Source organism: Columba livia, chromosome 4 (assembly GCF_036013475.1).
Source record: "Columba livia isolate bColLiv1 breed racing homer chromosome 4, bColLiv1.pat.W.v2, whole genome shotgun sequence".
NCBI classification, from domain to species: domain Eukaryota; kingdom Metazoa; phylum Chordata; class Aves; order Columbiformes; family Columbidae; genus Columba; species Columba livia.
The window spans coordinates 28,747,238-28,767,507 of NC_088605.1; the positions used below are offsets into that span (position 1 = coordinate 28,747,238).

Sequence of the window (20,270 nt, forward strand, 5' to 3'; positions counted from 1 at the left end):
CAGCCAGTAAATAATGAATACTGTCTTTATACCCTCTTATTGACAGAACATTTTATGGACAGCCACCCGCAGCTCTAGCTCAGGTGGCACTTGCCTGTAACCTCAGTGACCCAAAAGTCACATGAGATTCCTTTTAGGTCATCTTAGGTATCTAAATTACATTGCTGTCACATCTTAGTATACATCAAGCTCTGAACACATACTTTTTTCCACATGGGAATGGTCACAAAAAGGAGGACTCAGCACACCTTCTCAGAAGTTGGAAGGCTACAGAGGTTCCTGTCAGAAACCCAAGTATTGAGAAAAAGTCTCTACCACCATGACTAAGTAGTATTTTAAGATGTCACAAATGTTTCCTATTTTGAAGACTAGTTCTGTCCTATCAAATCCAATGTCTGATATTCAACAAGGACCCTTAATCTGTCCTGTAAGAACTGAACAGCATGTGAATCAGTGTGTCTTAAAACCCTAAAATGTCATAAGCTCCTTGTTGGGGTGGAGAAGGAAAAGTACAACATTTCCTGGTGTATCACAGAGCTCAGTTTCCAGCATTTCAGCCTAAATGCTAGTGTAAGTATATAACTCACACTATTGACTTAATATCTCATTACACTAGTGGGTTTTATTTTGTGAAGATAACATAGCCAACAGTACATTTTGCTAGAGAAACACCGTTCTGGCTTCTACTCCTCCTGGCTCTGCAGTCATCCTCTTTGCACATATGGCTGGAAGAGGGTGGATCAGAAGGATGTTACAAGCCAGTTTTCAGAACAAATCTCCCCAACCCACTGGGCATGCAGAAATCTTCACTGCTTCTGGTTTTATGAGTTCCATCCAGTCAAATACGAGATATTTCAGTGAAATATTTCACCCTTCCATTAAAATAAGCACACATTGCAAAAGCATTTAAAGTCTTCAGAAAGTCCATATCCAGCCACAGCACAAGTATGGCTGGAATGTTGTTTACAGTCTTCTGAAAGTTCACATCGTAGGAAATGCTCACTTATGCTGTAAAAATTGTGTAAAACACTTTTTTTGACTCACCATTTTTTAACAGAACTGTCAGAAATACTTTAAAGCTGAATTCCTTTAGCCCGATCTGAAAAGAAGCCCAATCCACTCAGTCCTTCCCCCACGTTGCTACCTGCAGGCACTGCTACACTCAATGCCATGGAAAGCATCCAAAAATGTGGTGGTGCAGTTTCCCTCCTGTTGTACATGAGCAAGGGAGGTTGAGGGATTTCACCCCCTCACACCTCAGTTTTTGGGAGTGCTCTAACCACTAAGGTTCAGGTCAGGTTGGAGTAAGGCTGATGCCTGCTCCTCCTGCTGAAGCTTATTCAGAGAGGTCGGTTAAGCAACTGGGAGCCCTGATGCTATCGTCAAATGAAAAACGGGTGCCTGGGGAGGGAAAATCTGAGCCCTGCTTCAAAAACTGCTGTGGCTTTTCAGTTGGAGTTAGGAGAGGTTCATAAGAAAAGGCACTGTCCTCTGTTAGTCTCACCAGTGTCTTGGGGAAAAATGGGCGATACCATAGAGGCACACAAGCCCTGCTTCAGTCTGAAGCTGAAGAAGTGACCTTTAAGGCTTCAAATATAGATTGAGAACCCCTCCATAAAAATGTGTCTTGTTTTCTTAGACCACCAGAATTTAACTGATGAATCAAGGGATTAAGTGCATAAACTAGGGTAGAAGCAGGAATCCAACCCCTGGCCCCCTTAATTACAGAAGATGCCTTCAGAAGTGGGTACCGTATTACCAACAGCACAAAACGGATTTCCCTGACAATGGCAAGGATTACAAAATCACTGAACAGCCTATGCTGGAAGGGATCTCAAAAGATCATCTGGTCCAACTTTTCATAAGAAAGGGAACTCAGACAAGATTGTCTAGCACTCCAGTTGCATTGTGAAAACTTCCAGTGGTGGGAAATCTACCATATCCCTGGGGAGGATGTGAATGGAACATGAATGATTGTTCCCCCTGTAAAAAAGTAGGAGAAAATAACTTTTTGCACCGTATCTTACTTTAAGCTCAAGTTGTTCCTGCTACTCCTTCATATTCCATAGATTATAGATGCTATAGATTTCTTTAGGTTTTCTTAGTCACTTTTACTCTCTCAGGTTTCACGCATCATATAAATAACAAAAAATGTTATCACTCTGTTTGTTTCTTTAATTATTAAACTAATTTTTAAAAGTCTGGGGTAAAAAGCAGTCATCTCATACAGTCCTGTTACAAAACACATTTTTTACTTTTCCTACTAAAATACAGGAAATAGAAAAAAACCCAAAATATTCTTTAAGAAGCTGCTCTTTCATTCCCCCTTTTATGCCAGCACAGCTATAGGAATTCCAATATTCGAGCTCTAATGACTATTTTTGCTTTTAAATTAAAAAATAAACATCATAGATGCAGCTGGGCACCTAGAGCACTGTGGGCAAACCTGGGCAGCAGGTTTGGAGAACTGAACATTGAGTGTGAGCTGCAATTATATTCCTGCAGCAAATCCAAGACAGTGGCCTTGCCTCTGCTGTCCTAGGAGAGGGGCATCCTACCTGACTTTGCTGCTCCCACGAAGTGGGTGGAGGCTGCTGTGTGAGAGGCTGCTTTGAAATGAATCCAAATTGTGAATTCTCTGAGACAGGTTGTGGCATCTGGGTGACTCAGTCAGCCTCTGCGCCTGAGGCTGTTCCAGCCCAGGCTGTGATTTTGTTAACGTCATAATTTAAGTAGACTTGGGTCTCATCACAATCTATGTAGACTTGGGTCTCATTAGCAGTGGTAATGAACTCCCTGAAGGAAAACTAAGGTGACGTAGGGAATTATGTCAGTTCATTACCAGCTCTGAAAAGGAGCTGATTCAATTCATCTTCTTCAAGCTGAGATGATCCCCATCCTTCAGAAGGGAGCTGGCAATCTAACCCCCAGAAGTGTGCTCATGCCATACCTCATCACCTGGTTATTTTCACAGCAAAGGCACTACCCACATCACAACTCAAGGTGACCCAAGCCATCAGCAGCAGACAGGATTTCCAGCTGGACATCTAGATTGGCGTCCAGCAGACAGCAGCATGCTGGGGGCATTGGACATGTTGGCAGCCCAGATTCAGGCATACATAGAACAAATCCTACTTGCTTCATGTAAATATTACTGCAACAGCCTGTCAATGCAGATGGCTCATTGAGCCAAACTGACCAGCTTTATAACACAGAATAATCTTGTAGCTACAATGAGAAAGTTTTTTCTGGTTTCTAAATATCTGCCCCAGCCTGACATGGACATTGTGGATTTTTAAAAAAAAAAAAAAAAAAAAAAAGTAGGCTGACTAAACAGAACTGGTAATGCATTTAAATATTTATATTAGCAATTGAGACATGGCTCTCTGTTTTAGTATTTTTTGCAATGTCTTGGACCAGTGGCTGGTGGTTTACCTGTCATCAGCTAGTTGTACCTGCTGAGGAATTTCCTTAACTGCCCCTGAAACAACTTCACTTCCTGAAGGGCAAAGCCAGACACTCAACACCATGTGTTCATAAGGGTGCAATACAGAGGGAAAAGAGGAGGAGGAGGAGGAAGAAAGGGAAAGAAATACTTAACAACTTAGTGACTGTAAACAAGACATCATCACAGCAAATTATTTTCTCATTGCTTTAAAAGCTAACTGAATATGCTACAGCATCGTGTAGGAGGGGTTGCTGTGTACTTAGATATTAGCATTAAGGACACCTCCCAAAATCAAGCATGAAGTGTTACGCAAAGGTTAACCACATCAGCCTCCAGAGATGTTGCTGCTTCCTACGGGGTTGTCTGCAAGAGGGAAGTACATGATTCCTGTAGTGGTTGTGGAATGATACCTTAGCCACACCATGGGTATTATATGTGTAGACACACATCCAAGAATAGATTCCTTGGAGACATCCCGTTCCAGAGTAAGGGCTTTCACCACAGAAGCTACCCTAGAGTAAGAACTGTATTGCCACTTCACATCCCATTTCATCATAGATTAACTTGTGCTCAGATCATCTTTTTAGGATAATTTCTGCCCTTTCTTCTGGGCACCAAATAGAAACTGTGGGAGCTCTTAGTGTGAATTTTAGGTGCTAGCTTCTCAATGGCATTGCACATTGTAATAAAATCCCCTAGGGATTCTTGTTCAGTGTCTCCCACAACACATGGTTTGCTCATTTGTGGGTCCTTTACACTACCACAGCACACAAAGCAATAAGAATAAAAGCAGTCCCATAGAGCCCTAACTGTAGGACAAGCACTTCTATCCCCTGCCAGATACTTCAGCATTTCAAGCAAAAAAGAGGGAAACAAAAATAAGAGACACCCATCTACCTTCTAAAACCACAAAAAGTTGGGACTTGAAACAGAGCTCTATTGTATACAAGTGTTGCTAAAGATGCAGAATCATGGGTCACCCAAATTTCTGTGCTCAGTCCTGGACCTCACAGCTCACCATTGTCATGGAAGGTCAAAGACTATTTGTCTTCAATACGACTATTTTGGAAGACCTGAAAGAAGCAGTCTTTGCACAGCAGTCAGAAGGGAGGATAACATCAGCAACTGCTTTCTTGGCACAGGGGACCATAGACAGAACAGATGTTCATTTTGGAAATGTCAGAGAGTAAAAATAAAGTGCCAAGGGACTTGTCATTAGCAGACAGCAAGATAGGTGATTCCAGAATAATTCTCCATCCCATCATAATCTTTTCTCGAAACCATTGCTCAGGAAGCCAAGGTCTGACTAACTCTACAGATAGCAAACACCACTTGATAAACAGACATGTAAATTATAAATTCATTTAGGATCCAATTTCCCTGTTTGTCTCTGACAAAGGAGCACATAGGCATGCCTCAGCGTAGATGCTGCAGTTGAGATAGCCCCATATCAGCCTGGTCACAGACATGTCCAGGGAATGTCAGCAGAAGGGTTTCAGGCCATACCCATGGCTCCACATCTCTTCCTTCATCTGTCCCCTTCACAAGCCGCCTGCCACAGGGAAGGTCTGTGCAGGGTCTGTTGTCCCACTAGCATCCACAGACACACAGGAAAACATTGTCCCCAGGCTGTGAGACATCACACACCTCTGGGGGCAAAACATGATCTCAAGGCTGTTTTGAACTCCTGCAGGTTTATGCTCATGCAGCAAGTCACAGAAGTGCTCAGGTGGACATAGAGCTGCCTCCTGTCCTCCTTGGTGCCCAGGGCCTCCCTAAGAGGAAGGACGGGGATGGAGTACGGGAAGACTGTCGTACGGTGCCAGACCTATCTCACTCTTGAGCACTACCAGAAAGAGATGAGAGGAAAAAATGCACAGAAGCTTTTTCAAGAAAGACAACCAAACCTTTAAATCCTGAATTTCCCTGCAGTCAGCAGAAAAACCCTTCCACTTCCTTGTGCCCAGGGACACTGAGGTGAAGTGGAGATGCCACCATAATTCCTGCTTCATCACTGTGGTCAACCAAGTGTGTGGTGAGGGGGGACCAGGATCCATCCTCAGCCTATAGCTACACTGTTCAACTTCTTCTGAGACAGCAGCAAGACTATTCATCCTCTAAAACCCCTGAGGCTTTCTGTGGTGATGTGGATGACCCTTACAAGGACTAGCCTCAAGGCTGGAGACAAACAGGGACCTTTCCACACTCTTGCCCTTTAGCTGCAGATCTCACCATTCAGCCACGGATCACTGTTTCCTGCTACCCTCCTGAAAACATTCTGATTAAAAGGGACTTTCTGGTCAGTGTTAAAGTAATGGAGTTGTTCCTGCCAATGCATGGAAATGCATTTCAACAAAACCAAAACAAAACACCCCCACCCCAAACAAACAAACAAACCAACCAACAAAACCAAACCAAAAAACCCAAACACATAGAAGAAAAGTCACAATTTTGCAGTATCTGTTGTCATACAGCTACCATTGTCACAAGGGACAGTAGTCTGAGGTTTTGCAAAGCTCCTACACATGGGGGTGTTTTTTTGGAGGGAGAAGGAGGTTGTCACAGAGATTGCAGAAGCTGCAGCCCATGACATTTTACTTGTACTGTTTCAACTCATTCAGCCACATGCCCTCAAGGGATGTTCTGTTTTTAAAAATTGCTGGTTTTGCTAAAAACCGCATGGTGTGAATCAGTGTGGTTAGATGCTCCTTTCCTCCTTTTTTTTTTTTTTTTTTTTTAAATCTCTACTATTCTATCTCTCTGCTATATCGGTGTAAAAAGTAGAAGTTTGCCCATGTATGCAAACCCTCATTTTCTTCCTAATTCATTCAAATGAAATTCAAGAGAGTATTTTGCTGAAGTCAATGGAATAATAACCATATAGAAGTAATCTAAGGCAGGAAAAAAATCAAGCACATTGATATTACTCTTTTCATTACTTCTTCCATCTTCTATAGCTTCCTCTGTCTGAGAACTGGAATAGGAGATACAGTAACAATTAGAGAAAGGTCCTTGAACCGAACAAATCAACTATGTAAGAGGAATTGAGTGATACAGGGGAAGAACTTATGACCCTTATTTTCTTGCCTTATTTTATTTTCACTGTTTGTAGCGGGTTTTGTAGGCCATTTTGCAAGTCTCTTAATGATTTTGGTTCAGGTGGTAATTTAACTAGGCAGAGGATCAGTTGATAAAAATATGATTAGATGTCAGTTCTACAACTGAGCTATTTCACGGCCTAGCTTAACCTATGTTTAGTCTAACAGATAAATGTTTAGAGTTCACCAAGACTGCTGAAGTGAAGTTAATATAAAGAGAGTCTCTCCAAACCTGGTCAATCCATAAGGCTTTCTTTGCTTTTAGCCTTCAGCTCCCCATGTTTTGCTGAAGTTAAGCTCTGTGGCTTAAATTCACAATTTACTCATGCATTAATCCATAAATTTAAAATAAAAAGCATAAACAGCTCAGAGCTTTGCAGTGCTGCAATAGTGCGAGGCGATGCAAGACACATGACTTTGCATCATTGGAGTAAATCACAAGAGTCCCTGACAGATCAAGTCAGCCTGTTTCTCTCTTTCCCGTTCCTCCTTACCACCCTTGAAAAAGGCAAGACACTCAAGGGAATAGCCCTTTCACAGACTATTTCTGTATTGCACAGACCAGTCAGGCACTTGGAGACGAGAGAAGAGAGCAGACAGGTTCTCACCACCACTGACTACAAGGACAGGGCTTGTGCAGCCCCGGTAAAAGTGTCTCTCCATGGACTGAATTTACCAGCTTCAAGTAACTTTGAAATTGCGGATGGGTGTTCTCCATTCACCTACTACGGTTAAATCTAGGACCAGCTTACTGTGTCCTTATTTGATCCTGACTCTGCATTTACTAGAATGATTACAATGGAGTCTGTGTCTGAGGGTGCCTGATATTTTTAAACCATTTCAATTCTGCTTCATCAGGCAGAAGAAACATGCTGCCATCATGCCGTGCAGTGTTCAAGGCCATGCTTTTCTGATAACCTTGATCCCTCGTTACTGCTGTACCAAGCAGGACAGATGTGTGGGAGAGGTAAGAACGGAGGTGTAAAGAAAACAGGAATTGAGAGGAAGCAATGAAAAGACAAAGATTTAGGATGGCCAGGAGCAGCCAGGTGGAAAATGCCTAAAGAAACCAAAACACCGCCTGGCACTAGTGGTGACAGAGGCCGAAAGAGCATGACAGGTCTTGTCAAAGGAGCCAACAGAAAGATTCCTATTTAAAGAGTTTCAAACCTGCATCTTCTCTCAAAACATGCACAGGGCAGAAGCAGCCAATTCACACTTGGCAGGTAGCGTCAAGAGAGTTTACGTAACACCGCAAAAAGATGAGCAGCTATTTAAAAGCAAACTCTTATTTTTACCCAACACGCAAGCAAATCAAGCTCTCTCATCACAGACAAAAAATCTTCATGCTGTCAGCTGTGAGATCGCTTGGTGTTGTAAAGCACCACAGGGCACAAAATCACTAAGGTATTTTTTGCGTTGGTTGTCAACATCTATTTGCTGGGGATTTGAAAAACAGCGGGGACATGAAGCACAAAAGATCTGAACAACAATTAGCAGACCTTAACAAAAGCAAGGAGACCATCACAAATCTGTGAAAAGCATTTTCCCTATAAGAAAGGGACTGTTATCCTCTCTGCGATACTGAGTTAGCAAAAATATGAGGGATTTAACTGAGCAACTGCTGAGGAAGGAAGGGAAAAGATATTGTGTTGTGAGGTAGGTAAAAGAGAGCACAGGTGTTTTTGAAATATCTGGTGTGGATTACAGTTCATCAGCTCTAGAAGAGGGTGACTTGGTCTTGACCTCCCTTTATGGAATCATAGAAACATTTTGATTGGAAGAGACCCTCAAGATCAATGAGTCTAACCATTAATTTAACCCTGTCACTAAATCGTGTCCCTAAGAACCTCATCTATGCATATTTTAACATCCCCAGGGATGGTGACTCCACCACTTACCTGGGCAGCCTGTTCCAATGCCTGACAACCCTTCCCATGAAGAGTTTTTTCCTAATATCCAATCTAAACTTCCCCTGGTGCAACTTGAGGCCATTTCCTCTTGTCCTATCACTTGCTACTTGGGAGAAGAGACCGCCTCACTACAATCTCCCTTCAGATGTCGACAGTGATAAGGTCTCCCCTCAGCCTCCTTTTCTCCAGGCTAAACAGCCTCAGTTCCCTCAGCCCCTCCTCATAAGACTTGTTCTCTAGAGACTTTACCAGTTTCATTGCCCTTCTCTGGACTCCCTCCAGCACCTCAATGTCTTTCTTGTAGTGAGGGACCCAAAACTGAACACACTATAGTATATAAATATCTTCTGTTCCCTTGGGTCATGTTACTATTATTCAAGCCTGACTTATGAAAAAAACAGATCTGTGGGACTTTGCTTTTATTTGCTTTGTCAGCTCAACATATTAAGTGCAAGTTTATATGTAGACTATATATCTTATTAAATGCTCTAGTTTGTTTGGGTGTATTATCTTCTGATTTATTTTGAACTCAAAGACCATAACTGTAAGCGCCTTCAAACCTACAGATGTTTAGACCACTGAGAAAAGAGCAGAAAAAAAGCAAAATGCAACAACCATTACTGTCCAACTTCATTACACTCATGCCTTGGAAGGATAAACAAGAATGTTCTGGAATTTAATCCCCCCTGAGGAAAAAACTGGAAGGAGCATGTTTGCTAGAAATGATGCACAATCTGCTATAAATCATCAAGATATGCAAAATTTAAATGCAACTTAAAAATGGACACTGAGAAAATTTAGAGATACAGGACCAAGGAAAGTACATTTGCGTGGCTGTACCCTCAGCCCATGGCAGCACAGAGCAGGTGGAAGCAGATGTGGAGAACACAGCATGTTCCCAACTCTGGAGTCTGTGTGGGACATGCAGGATGCTGCCAGCCCCATGCCAGGGCCCAGGTGGGGCACGAGGACAGCATGGACTGCAGTAGCCACCACTGGGCACCGATGGCAGGAGCTTCTCAGTATTTCTAGACTGATTTACTAACATTGCTAGTATCAATATTTCTATCACAGTCTGGTTTGGGGCAAAGCAGCAGCAATTGGCACTTGAAACTGTTCTCACCCCCACAACAGATCTCAGTGACAACTCTAACCACAGCAATGCCAGGAGCAACAAAGAAACACCAGCATATATACACTGCGTTTGGGAAAGAATTGTATTCACCCTTTCTCCAGCACTGCCATCTTCCTGCTGCGATTACAAACCAGGTAGTAATGCCTAAAGGGGAGATGTGCCAAAAGTTTAAACCAGAATCAGTGGTGAGGCTGCTTTGGGAGCTGACAAGGGCAAGTCACAACAACCGCCTGGGATTCCCGCTCCCACTGCAAAACCTGTTTGGCAAAGGGCTGTGTTGCAACATGTGCTCTTCATATAGAGTACTTATTTCTGAATGTAATTGAGCTTCTTGGCAGGAGATGCTCATATACATCAAGTAAAACAACCTTGCTCATCCATATCAACCTATACATCCTCACACAGTAGCAGCAGCATAACAAAATCTCTGCTTTCAGTGGCCTCCTGTGGATCACAGGACAGATTTGGTTAATCATGCCCATCTCCTCTCCATAAAAGCCTGCTCCACATGGGACATTTTCTGGCCTTTCATAGTGTTTAGTTATAAAATCCACAAGTGAAGGGGCCTCCATGGATGCCCCTATGAAACCACTCCAGTAGTCATTTTGAATGGGAAGGAGGGTTAAAAACAGTGGGACATCGCCAGTGCTAACTGAATGTTAAAAATAACATACAACAGTAATGTTTATCACATATGGAGAAGAAAATATAATACCTGAATTATGCTTTCAAAAATAGTACTATCTTGTTTTAATAAAACACAAAACAAAACGAGGACATTAGTCTACCAATATTATCAGTTCACTAAGTTCTGTAGAGGAAAGAGGAAAATACCGTCCTTAGAGCATGTCAGATTCTCTTCATCCTCTATTTAAGAGGTTATTAAATTATTGAAATTTTACATTAAGAATATATTACACACTGTATACTGAATTATGGGACTGCAATGCGTAATATAGAGAGAGGTGTAAGCTTCCCAATATGTGCACATGAAATGACTTGCTGACCTGAAACACTTGCTTCCTGCCAAAGTGATTTCAAGAGAGGCAAAGAAGGAAAAATAAATCCCAAAGTAATACACGGATTGAATTTTGTAGCTGAAATTTATACCACTAAAGACATTTTATTCATTTATTTTACATTATTTAGCTAAATAATCTGCAGTGAGTTAGCAGAAGAGGAAATAAAACATGAGCATGGCTTCAGCAATTGCGAATATCTTGTCTTAACCTGACTTCATGCCATGTGTCACAGCAATGTCATGGAGCAAGACGACACCACAGGGACAAAGGAGTCAATGGTGATTATTTCCTCCATTGTACTCAGCTCAGTGTCTTGACAAAAACAAGAGTGAGTGAATACCAGAGCAGATTCAGTCAATGCTATGTGTGATTGTTACAAATCTGATTGTCTGCCTTCACTACTAAGAAGAACAAGACTTTTATTGATAAAGTTTAATGGTGCTGCCAACAGAAATTCAACAGAGACAGAAACTTCCTAGAAATGTGGCTGAACTTACCCACTGTTACAGTCAGCCTCTTTTCCTTTATATCAGGAGGATCTATTGTACAATATGTAGATGTTATGGATATTTCATAGTTAATTTTTTGTGTGTGTAAATGTTGTGCAGCATCTGTTGCAATCTCCAGCCATTTCACTAGGTTGCCCTTGAACTTGTTTCAATCGCTATTCAGAATCTGTTGTCAATCAATAAATTATAGGAATGGATAAAGCATGTTCTAGAGAGAGTCCAAGGATTCACTGGTAAAATTCAGTCTTCACCATCTGGAACTTTGCTGAGGCCTAGGGGTGAATTCAGCTTTCTAAGATGTTTAAAAAAAAAGTTCACATTCCAAATCCCCAAATAGAGCTCAGCTCCAAGCCAGGAGCCCTTTGGTGGCAGTGGGGTTTTAATCATGGCCCATGACATCTCATTGATTAACAGATACCTCCATCGAGGTACCCGTTCAACACAGAGTGACCAGCCAGGACCCTCATTTTGAAATAGGAAGCCCCAGGCAGACACATCTATGCTGTCACAAAGGCTGTGCTATTAGTCCATGATTGTCAGTGATGTTACGATAAAACCTTTGCTTTTGTGTCCTGTGCTGTTGGCATCCTCATGCACCTAGTCTTTACATGTCTTGGGTCTGGACATGCAGTCACATGCCAAGATGCAGAAAATCAGTTCTAGTTCCTGAATGATAGCTCTGCTCATGGAGGAGGTAATGAAATGCAGCTGGCTGCTCTGTAGTCTGGGAACCTTGAAGGCAGATTCCCCAAAAAGGTCAAGAGTGTTAAAAAAAAAAAAAAAAAGACCTCAGACCTACTAGTCTGCTTCACTACAATGAAATGAACTGCATTGCAGCTGGTCTCGGCACCAGTATTCAGAGCAGGATTTAAGCTATGACAGGGATCTTCAAGAGCAGTGTTTATCCTTGCATTGCAGGACAGCCCAGTTCTGCCAGATTTGTCAGAGAAATAGCTCAAGGAAAAATATCCTTGTCATGCTGCCAGTGCCAGTGCTAAACTAGGTTAATTGTCAGAGAGATGCGGAGGTCGGCCAAACTCACAGCATACGGCCTGTGTGGCTTAATGTCAGACGAGAAATGAGAGTCTGGTGTTTGTAAGTAACCACCGACCTCCTGCAGCTCCAACCACCTCACTCCTTACTGCTACCCCACTGGCCTCTCAGGGCCGCCCCAGCACTTTCCCCTCTCTGGTCTGCATCCCAAAACCCACCTCTGAGTTGGATAAGGTTTGCCCCCTCCCTGCTCCTGTTACACAGTCAAAGCATGTAAGCACACTTCTTATGAGCAGCCTACGCAAAAATCAGACATAACTGAGACATATCTCATTCATGAAAAGAAAACTTTCTACCAACCATAATTATTGCATCGCCTTTCTAGCTTGGCAGGATTTCACGTTTTTTTGGCTATGTCAGGTTTTATTTTTGGCAACAAAATGTATTTGTTGGGATTGACACTGGCCGAAGTCTGCCCTTTCCAAAGGTGTGAGAAGGCTCCAGCCATGGGAAAACATTCCAGAAAGACCAAAAGGTCTAATCCTGATTTCAAGTGTCTGTAGGTAGCTGTGAATCAAGTAAAGGCAAATTTCATGCATGCATGGAAAAAATGAAGGAACATCTTTCTCAAAGTATAACTGAAATGCCAATTTTCATTACACACAAAATTCCCAGGCAGAATCAACAAACTCTTAAAGCTCTCAAAGGTGTTTTGTTTTCTGGAGCTGCCCCAGACAGATTTATTTCTGCTCCTAGAATCAGCCCTTGGGAAAAAGATGCTAACCAGTAACACTTAGGCCATGACACTGCAGCACTCTCTGGCCTGGACTGTGGGACAGACAGGATGTGCAGGTGGGGAAAGGTACCTTCTCTGGGACAGGGTGGCAGAAGGCAGGGGAGAGACCCAGACCACTCCATGTTGCTAAGGGGAAAATGCTGCATATTTGGCAGAGTGCAGTTAGTCCTTGGTCAAAGAGTGACAGGACCCAGAACAGTTGTGATCAGTGGAAACAATTAATTTCTGCTGCACCTCCTATGCTAGCAGTATAGTCTGTATCAAACACTCCTGAATACAACACCTAACGCATTTAGAAAATTCTTACTGGGCACCTCAACACCATGAGTTTAGACTACAGCTCCTCCTGTACTTTTAAAAATAATACGATATTTTTGTAACTTTGCAGTTCACCTACTGCTTCTGCTTGGAAGCTTTTGGGCCATATTTATACTAAAATTTCAAGATTTACTGTGCAATTCTAACAGCTGGAAATATAAAGACGAGTGTAAGAAGATGACCTTTAGCTTTTGAAACTGAAATTCTCATGTAAACTCCTTCCTCTGGCTGGCAATTATTCTTCTCATCAGTATGGCTTGTGGCAACGTGAGGGATGGTTTTCAGCTTGCTCCCTAAATCCCTGCCACTGCCTCCCCCTTTGCATGTCATTGGTACAATGGGGACTTGGGCTGTCAATAACACCCTACAACTCACTCATTTATAAGAACACACAGAACACAACAGCCAGACTCGGCCCTGGCTGCAGCATCCTCCCAATGTGAAGCCTGAGGATCACCCACACCTGCCAGGGACAGTGATCTCAAGTCTCAAAGCCACCTGCAGATCTGGCACTGTGCGCACATGCCAGTCAGAAGCCAGGGGAGTGGGTGGAGGGGTGGTCAAACACAAGTCAGGGAGGGGACAGGTTGGGGAAGTGACACTAGCTGTTGCTGGAGATTTTGGGAGAGATCCCAGAAGTCTGAAGGAAAGCTATGTCCTAGGAGGACCTACTGCCCTTGCGTAGAGCTTGGGGAAGAAACAGAAAGGAATCCTGAGAGTGCCCAGTGCCTGCGGCTCCCCTGCACCACAGTACTGGCTCAGATGTGATATAAGATAATATCCAGATCAGAATCATAGAATAGAATCATAGAATGTCCTGAGTTGGAAGGGTCTCACAAGGATCATGGATTCCAGCTCCTGCCCCTGCTATGACAGCCCCACAGTTCACACCATGTGTCTCGGGATGTTGTCCAGACTCTTCTTGAACGCTGTCAGGCTTGCGGCTGTGACGCCTCTCTCGGAAGCCTGTTCCAGGGCTTCACTGCCCTCTGGGTGAAGAATCTTTACCTAATGTCCAACCTAAACCTCCCCTGGCACATCTTCCTGCCATTTCCTCAGGTTCTGTCATTGGTCACTAAAGATAAGAGTTCGGCACCTGCCCTTCCTCCACCCCTTGTGAGGAAGCTGTAGACCACTATGAGGTCTCCTCCTAGTCTCCTCTCTTCCAGGCTGAACAAACCAAGTGACATCAGTCAGTAGTCACACAGATTCCTCTCCAAACCCCTCACCAACTTTGTAGCTCTCTTCTGGACACTTTCTGACAGCTTTATCTCTCTTTTATACTGTGATGCCCAGAACTGCACACAGTGTTCCAGGTGGAGACAAGAAGAATCAGGAACTGAGAAGACTGTAATTTTTTCTTTCATGCAAGAGATCAGAGTTTGCCATGTTTCATCCTGGCCCCTTTGTGAGGCTGTAGCATAGGGGTGAAGCTAACGGGCAGCCCTTGATGCACTTATGCCTTTCTGCTTTAATTAATCTCAATTCTGTTTTCCCTTAGAGGCACCCAATTCTAGTACGCTGGAAAAAAACCTTCACATTTTATCCCAGAATGCTTTGTCCTGGATACTTAAGGCAGATATTCTAAATATTTCATTTGTATTTTCATTCAAGAGTCTTTCCATTCAAGCCTCGCTTTCCAACACTTTCAGATTTAATTAACCTCACAGCTTAACTCTAACACAGATTTCCATACATGTAGTTTTGCATGGAATAAGGAGGCCACCAGCATGTGGCTTTTGCAGTGGATTAACACACAACCCCAAAAGGCACTCCAGGGGTATCAATTTTGCCATGAATAACATGTACCCTGTACTCCCTGTCCTCTGTGCAGATAACTTCACAAGAACAGATTTGAAGCCAGACACAAATTTCACTGAGTTGAACAGAAATTAAAGAAGTAGGCTGTATGGTTCAGCTCAGTGCTGGTAGAGGACTGCGAGGGCACCCCTAATGTCTTAACCCAAATTGTGCTTTCCATAAAAAAGTTGTGCCCAAGGACACTGGGAGACAGTTGGATCTTGTGTTTCTTATTTTAAAATTGAATGAACAGAGAAACAAAAGTTTAATAGCTATTCCAGCTCAAAGTACTGTTTTGAAATTTAAGAGAGCAGTTATCATATAACAGTTATATGGGGAAACTTGATCCAGTTAATTTGGTGAGATGCCTTTGACTGTTTCATGTAAAACCCCAGAAGGGTAAGAAAAAATGAAGAAATTTTTCGCATGCAGGAGAAGGTTGTGCATTTCACTCTAACAAGCAACAGATTTTAAAATAAATGGCTTGATTCAAATTAGTGGGGTGGATCTAGCTGGTGGATTACCGGCAGTGACTGAAGCCAGGAGCTGTTTAATCCTTGGAGGGAGGTAGTGCTAACAAACATGGTCGCAATGGGCTGCCCAGCATTCGACCTGTGCTGAGCACACAGGGTGCCCAGCACCCTCCCAAGTGCTCGCTCAGTCAGTATGGCCATGTGTCAAAGCAGGATTAGTTTGGAAATCACCCCACGCTTTCCACGTGACTGAGGTCCTCAAAAGGACAAGGTAAACTTGTTCACTTGCATCTTCCTTCCCCTCACAATTTTATTTCTAAGTACTCACTGAGCTTAAAGTGCAAAAAATCCTTCTATTGAGAAATAGCCCACTGCACAGGTCCTGCTTTGAAGTGAGAGGGACAACAATGGAGGCTGGTATGAGCAGTGCCACCAGGTCCTCACCCTCAGGAAAGCCTTCTGCAGTGGCCACAGGCTGGCTCTCCAACCATACACCAGGTTTTTAACTGGGGGGAATAACACAGCCTGACTCAAAAGAATGCTTGGACAAGTATTTCCTTTCTGAAGATATTTTAGATAAGAAAGAAAGAGACCACATGCCTGTCAAAGTAGCTTTACAGGGATGTAAAGGAGAAGGCATGGACCATGGACTGAGGACTTCTCAAGACCCATGCAGACCCTGTTGATGCCAGAAGACATTGTGCTGGTGTGGCTGCATCCCACTCCTTTCCAGAGTTTCCTCAAGGAAGACCTTACAGGTTTCTCCTGTCCTTCTGCTAGGTGTTCTCATGGGCTTCCCCTGAGAAGGGAGCACCCTGGCTTACCACAGGATTTGGCTAAAAGCAAGGACAAAAACATCATGTGTATTGAGATCTTTGCTGGGGACAAGGGAGGTACAACAGACAATGATCAGGGAAGTGGTTTTAGTGTGGGCAACAGTGTCAGGAGGTACATATTTGCTTGGTGAAAATACCTATAATTATCAGACTGCTAATAGAAAACCAAAAATAGCAGCACCCAAAATCTGTCCCATCAAGTGCTACTGCAACACATCCACACAACTCTCCTACCTGCATGGCACCCAGCTGAAGTACAAAGGTCTGACATAGACTTTCCCCAACTTCATTTCTCCTCCTTGACTCTCCTAGAACCTCTCTATTTCTTAGACAGATTCCAGAGCCTGCATCTGCAGATGGGCTTTAGGCTGTACTGTAATCCCTATTCCCCAAGCTGCCTGTTCCATGCCTATGAAAAAAAAATGCCCTCAAACTAAAGCAAACCCCTGCAGTGCAACACAAATAACTTTGTTTGAACAGGGTAGAAGGGAAGAGACAGGATGTATGAACAGGAGGGCAGCGCAAATCCTATCAGTCTTATTCTTTCTCTTGTGCCAGCACCAGTAATGGTGACCACATCCCCAATGGTCCTCCAGCTCTTGCCTTGCCACTCACACCTACTGCAGTCCCCTCCTCGCCCTTGCCTGGTGTCTCTGGTGGCTGCCAGCCAACAAAATAACAAGTCCTGACTGAGGCCAGTATTTGTACTGGCCAGCAACCAAAGATAGTGCAATAATGAAAAAGAAAAAAAAAAAAAAGTTTCTGCTTACTATGGTATGGTTTTGATCCATGGAGCAAGCTGTCAGATACGTTATATGTGGTGGTGGCTGTACAGTTGCATGCGGAGAAGGATTTATGAAGCTGCCTCTGTGGGTTTGGGGGCACAAAAGGGCTGGGTTAGCAAACTTGTGTCCTTAGGTGCAAGGCCGTCCTGGACACCAGTGCCCATGCTGTCCTACTCACAAAACTCTGCGTGAAAGATGTCCTGCATACATGAGCCTGAGCAACTGAAGCAGCAGCTTGCGGGTTGTAACATTCCTATATACTGATTATACAGGACTGAAAACAGTATTTCTCTTTCTCTTTCAATTGCTGCTATTAGAGAGGACCTTGAATCCATCCCACGGATTAGTACATCAGTGCCTTGTGCGACACGCAGCAGCAGCCAGATGCCCCAAATACAGAAAGAGAAGGAACAGGAGAAATTCCTGAATTGAGCTCAAACTGCCTGTCGCCCTTTTGGATTATGTCAGCCCCAGCAAATCCTGCTTCCCGCTGCCCTGGCCAGAGGCACAGCAATGTACCAGGTCCTGAGCACCAGCTCCTGGTGTCAAGGTAGCATCCAGTGCTGGGACTGGGGAGGCGAGGTGCACCTCCCATTGCTGACAGCCAAAGACGCACGTCCAAGCCCCAGCCCACAGCCACTCAGTTAAGAATGACTGCCAACATCCAGTGAGACTAACATCTCTGTGGGTTAGAAGGCTAAATAGATAAGAGTTGAATAGCTACCGTACATCATAGGCCTTTACCCTGGGCAAATCAGTGAACCTGAATTCCTCAAGAAGAGCAAGTAGGCTGCATCTGCGCCTGTGCTCTGATTAATCTCATCAGTTTGTTTTCCTGGAAACTAGATGCCCCAGATGCCATTGTTTCCATTATAAGCATTCATCTGCTCTGTTTTTAGCTTGATTGCTCCTGTAGACTGCTTGGCTTGACTGTTTTTTGTTTGTTTTTTAAATTAACGTTCCTACACAAAATGTCAGTGAATTAAAATGAGGGCATCACTGCAACCCTCAACATCAGATTTGCCAAATGTTTAAAAACACCTATGGCATACAGAAATTCTGAGCAGTTGTATGCAGCGTGACTAAATTATTAATAGTTGCCATATATACCACGGAACAGTTTCAAAAGGGGACTTTGTGTTTCTGCAAAACACTGCTGTTTTTCTCTAATGGCAGAGGCAAAATCATTTGGAAATTAGCCTCATTGGTACTAATCGTAACTGTTATTAAAACATGCCCACTGTAGGCACAATACAGTCGTTTTCCATTTTTGAACAGAATTAGCCATTTCATTCCTTATCTCAAGGAAGATCTAGGAGTTTATAACTTATTAAAACACAAACAAATAATAATTAATTGCAACACACTGGGAAAAAAAAACATATTTCTCTTCATAAAAACCCTAACAAGTAGAATAATAGGATGGTTTGGGTTGGAAGGGACCTTAAAGATCATCTAGTTCCAACCCCCCTGCCATGGGCAGGGACACCAGTACAAAAACATTCAAGCACAAATTAAACTAGCATCATTTACAGAGGATGCCATACAATATTTGTTTTATGGGTTGGAGAGATCAGCTATGGGGTTGTTTGTGGTGGGGTTTTTTAAATCATGAAGATATATGCATGAATTGCTACATTTAAATTTGCGTTACAGAGAAAACAACATTCTGCTGTGAGCAAAAACACTAACATGGGAAATTTTTTTCCTGTCTCAAGTGAATAATTTCTGGTGAAAAGCTTCTCATTGTTTTGCTACAGGCGTGCAGCTTTACACACAGAACATTATGCATGTACACAGAGAGAGAGCTCTACTGGGGGCGTCTATCCTGATGATGCCCTCCTCTGTGCCCAGCTTCCCTGAAAAGCTATTTATGGAAAGCCAGGACACAGATTCAGAAATGGAGAAACAAACCAAAAACAAACCAAACAAAATAATCACCAAAAATGTCAGCACAGAAAAGCAAGTTGATGAGGAAAAAGGCAGCTTCACTCCGTATACCTCAGCTGCTTCCGAAGGAGAAAGCAATGGGGACACACTGCTATTATTAGCCCTCCAGATGGGCAGCAGCTAGCTCACAGCGTGGTTTGAAACTGTTGGCAAGACGTTGCAGGATTTTCTTCACAGACACACAGACACACAGGAAGACAGACCAACCCCCCAAAACGCTCATGGTGAGCCCCTTCCCGCCACTCGGGTCAGACAGACAGACAGACAGAGAGCACGACGCCAGCGCGACTGTGCGTACTCACAGCTCGGAGTACAAGAAGTGCAGGTTGCCCACATTGTCTATGTAGTTTGCAGGACTTAGCCAAGGTAGAACCAGTAACAGTAGAGCCTTCATTTCCAGTGCAGGGCTGGCACTGCTGCTGGGTTTCCTCGTTCCAACTGTCTCTCTGTGCTGGTGGGACACACAACGTGAAGCTTTTGTGCCAGCCAAGCCCCTTCTAAGCGAGCCTTTCCATTTCAATGCAATGGTAGCACATTATGAATCAAACTTAAATCCCTTAAACAAAGCTATACTGCAAAAATCGTTGACCTGTAAGAGGATTACTCGATCTGACTCTTGGATGGGTAGATGTGAGGGTTTAGGGACAGCACAGCGTGGTTGGCGAGACAGTGACTTATGCTGCAGAGGAGAGCGATGCTCGGGGAAGAGACCTGCCTCCTGCAGGATTCAGAGTGGTTCTTCAGAGGCAGCTGGTACGTTTACATCACTGCCCACAAGCAGATGGGTTACGAGCTGAACTGCATCACGGAAGAGTGTAGCTGTCTGACAAGTGGGGGAAAAATTGCCCCCCGTGGAGTTTTGAAGCAGACGATTATCAGAAGACCACACCTTTTTAAAGTAAAACACCACAAAAGATCACAGTCAACTGCTGGCTGTCTGCATCTCAGTCTGAATTCCCCAAATCCAGTCAGATGTTTCTGTGCAAACATAAATCATGTAATAATCCAAGGACATGGATTTTTTTTTAAGGATGCAAGAGCAAATATTTTAAATAAGGATGTTTTTAATGGACTACTCCATGGTAACCACTTTTTTTTTTTTTTTTTTTTTTTTAAATTCTCTCATCAATTACAAAGCATAAAACAGCAAACTCATCTTGTCCCATCAATGACCTCGTCTCTGATCAGGGCAAG

At 43.4% G+C, this 20,270-nt stretch overlaps 1 protein-coding gene across 11 annotated transcripts in view; it reads right to left on the bottom strand.

The window, feature by feature from the left end:
• LNX1 (ligand of numb-protein X 1) overlaps positions 1-20,270 on the bottom strand; it is a 157,400-nt gene that overhangs the window by 45,825 nt on the left and 91,305 nt on the right. Inside the window, exon 1 of one of the 11 annotated variants that reach the window (XM_021285934.2) lies at positions 19,379-19,904. The exons of 9 other annotated variants lie outside the window; for them this stretch is intronic. In XM_021285934.2, the coding sequence (XP_021141609.2) occupies positions 19,379-19,470 (92 nt within the window). In that variant the 5' untranslated portion in view covers positions 19,471-19,904. Of the gene's footprint in view, positions 1-19,378; positions 19,905-20,270 lie in introns of those variants that run through there. One more of the 11 variants, XM_005501209.3, reaches the window with a different exon arrangement.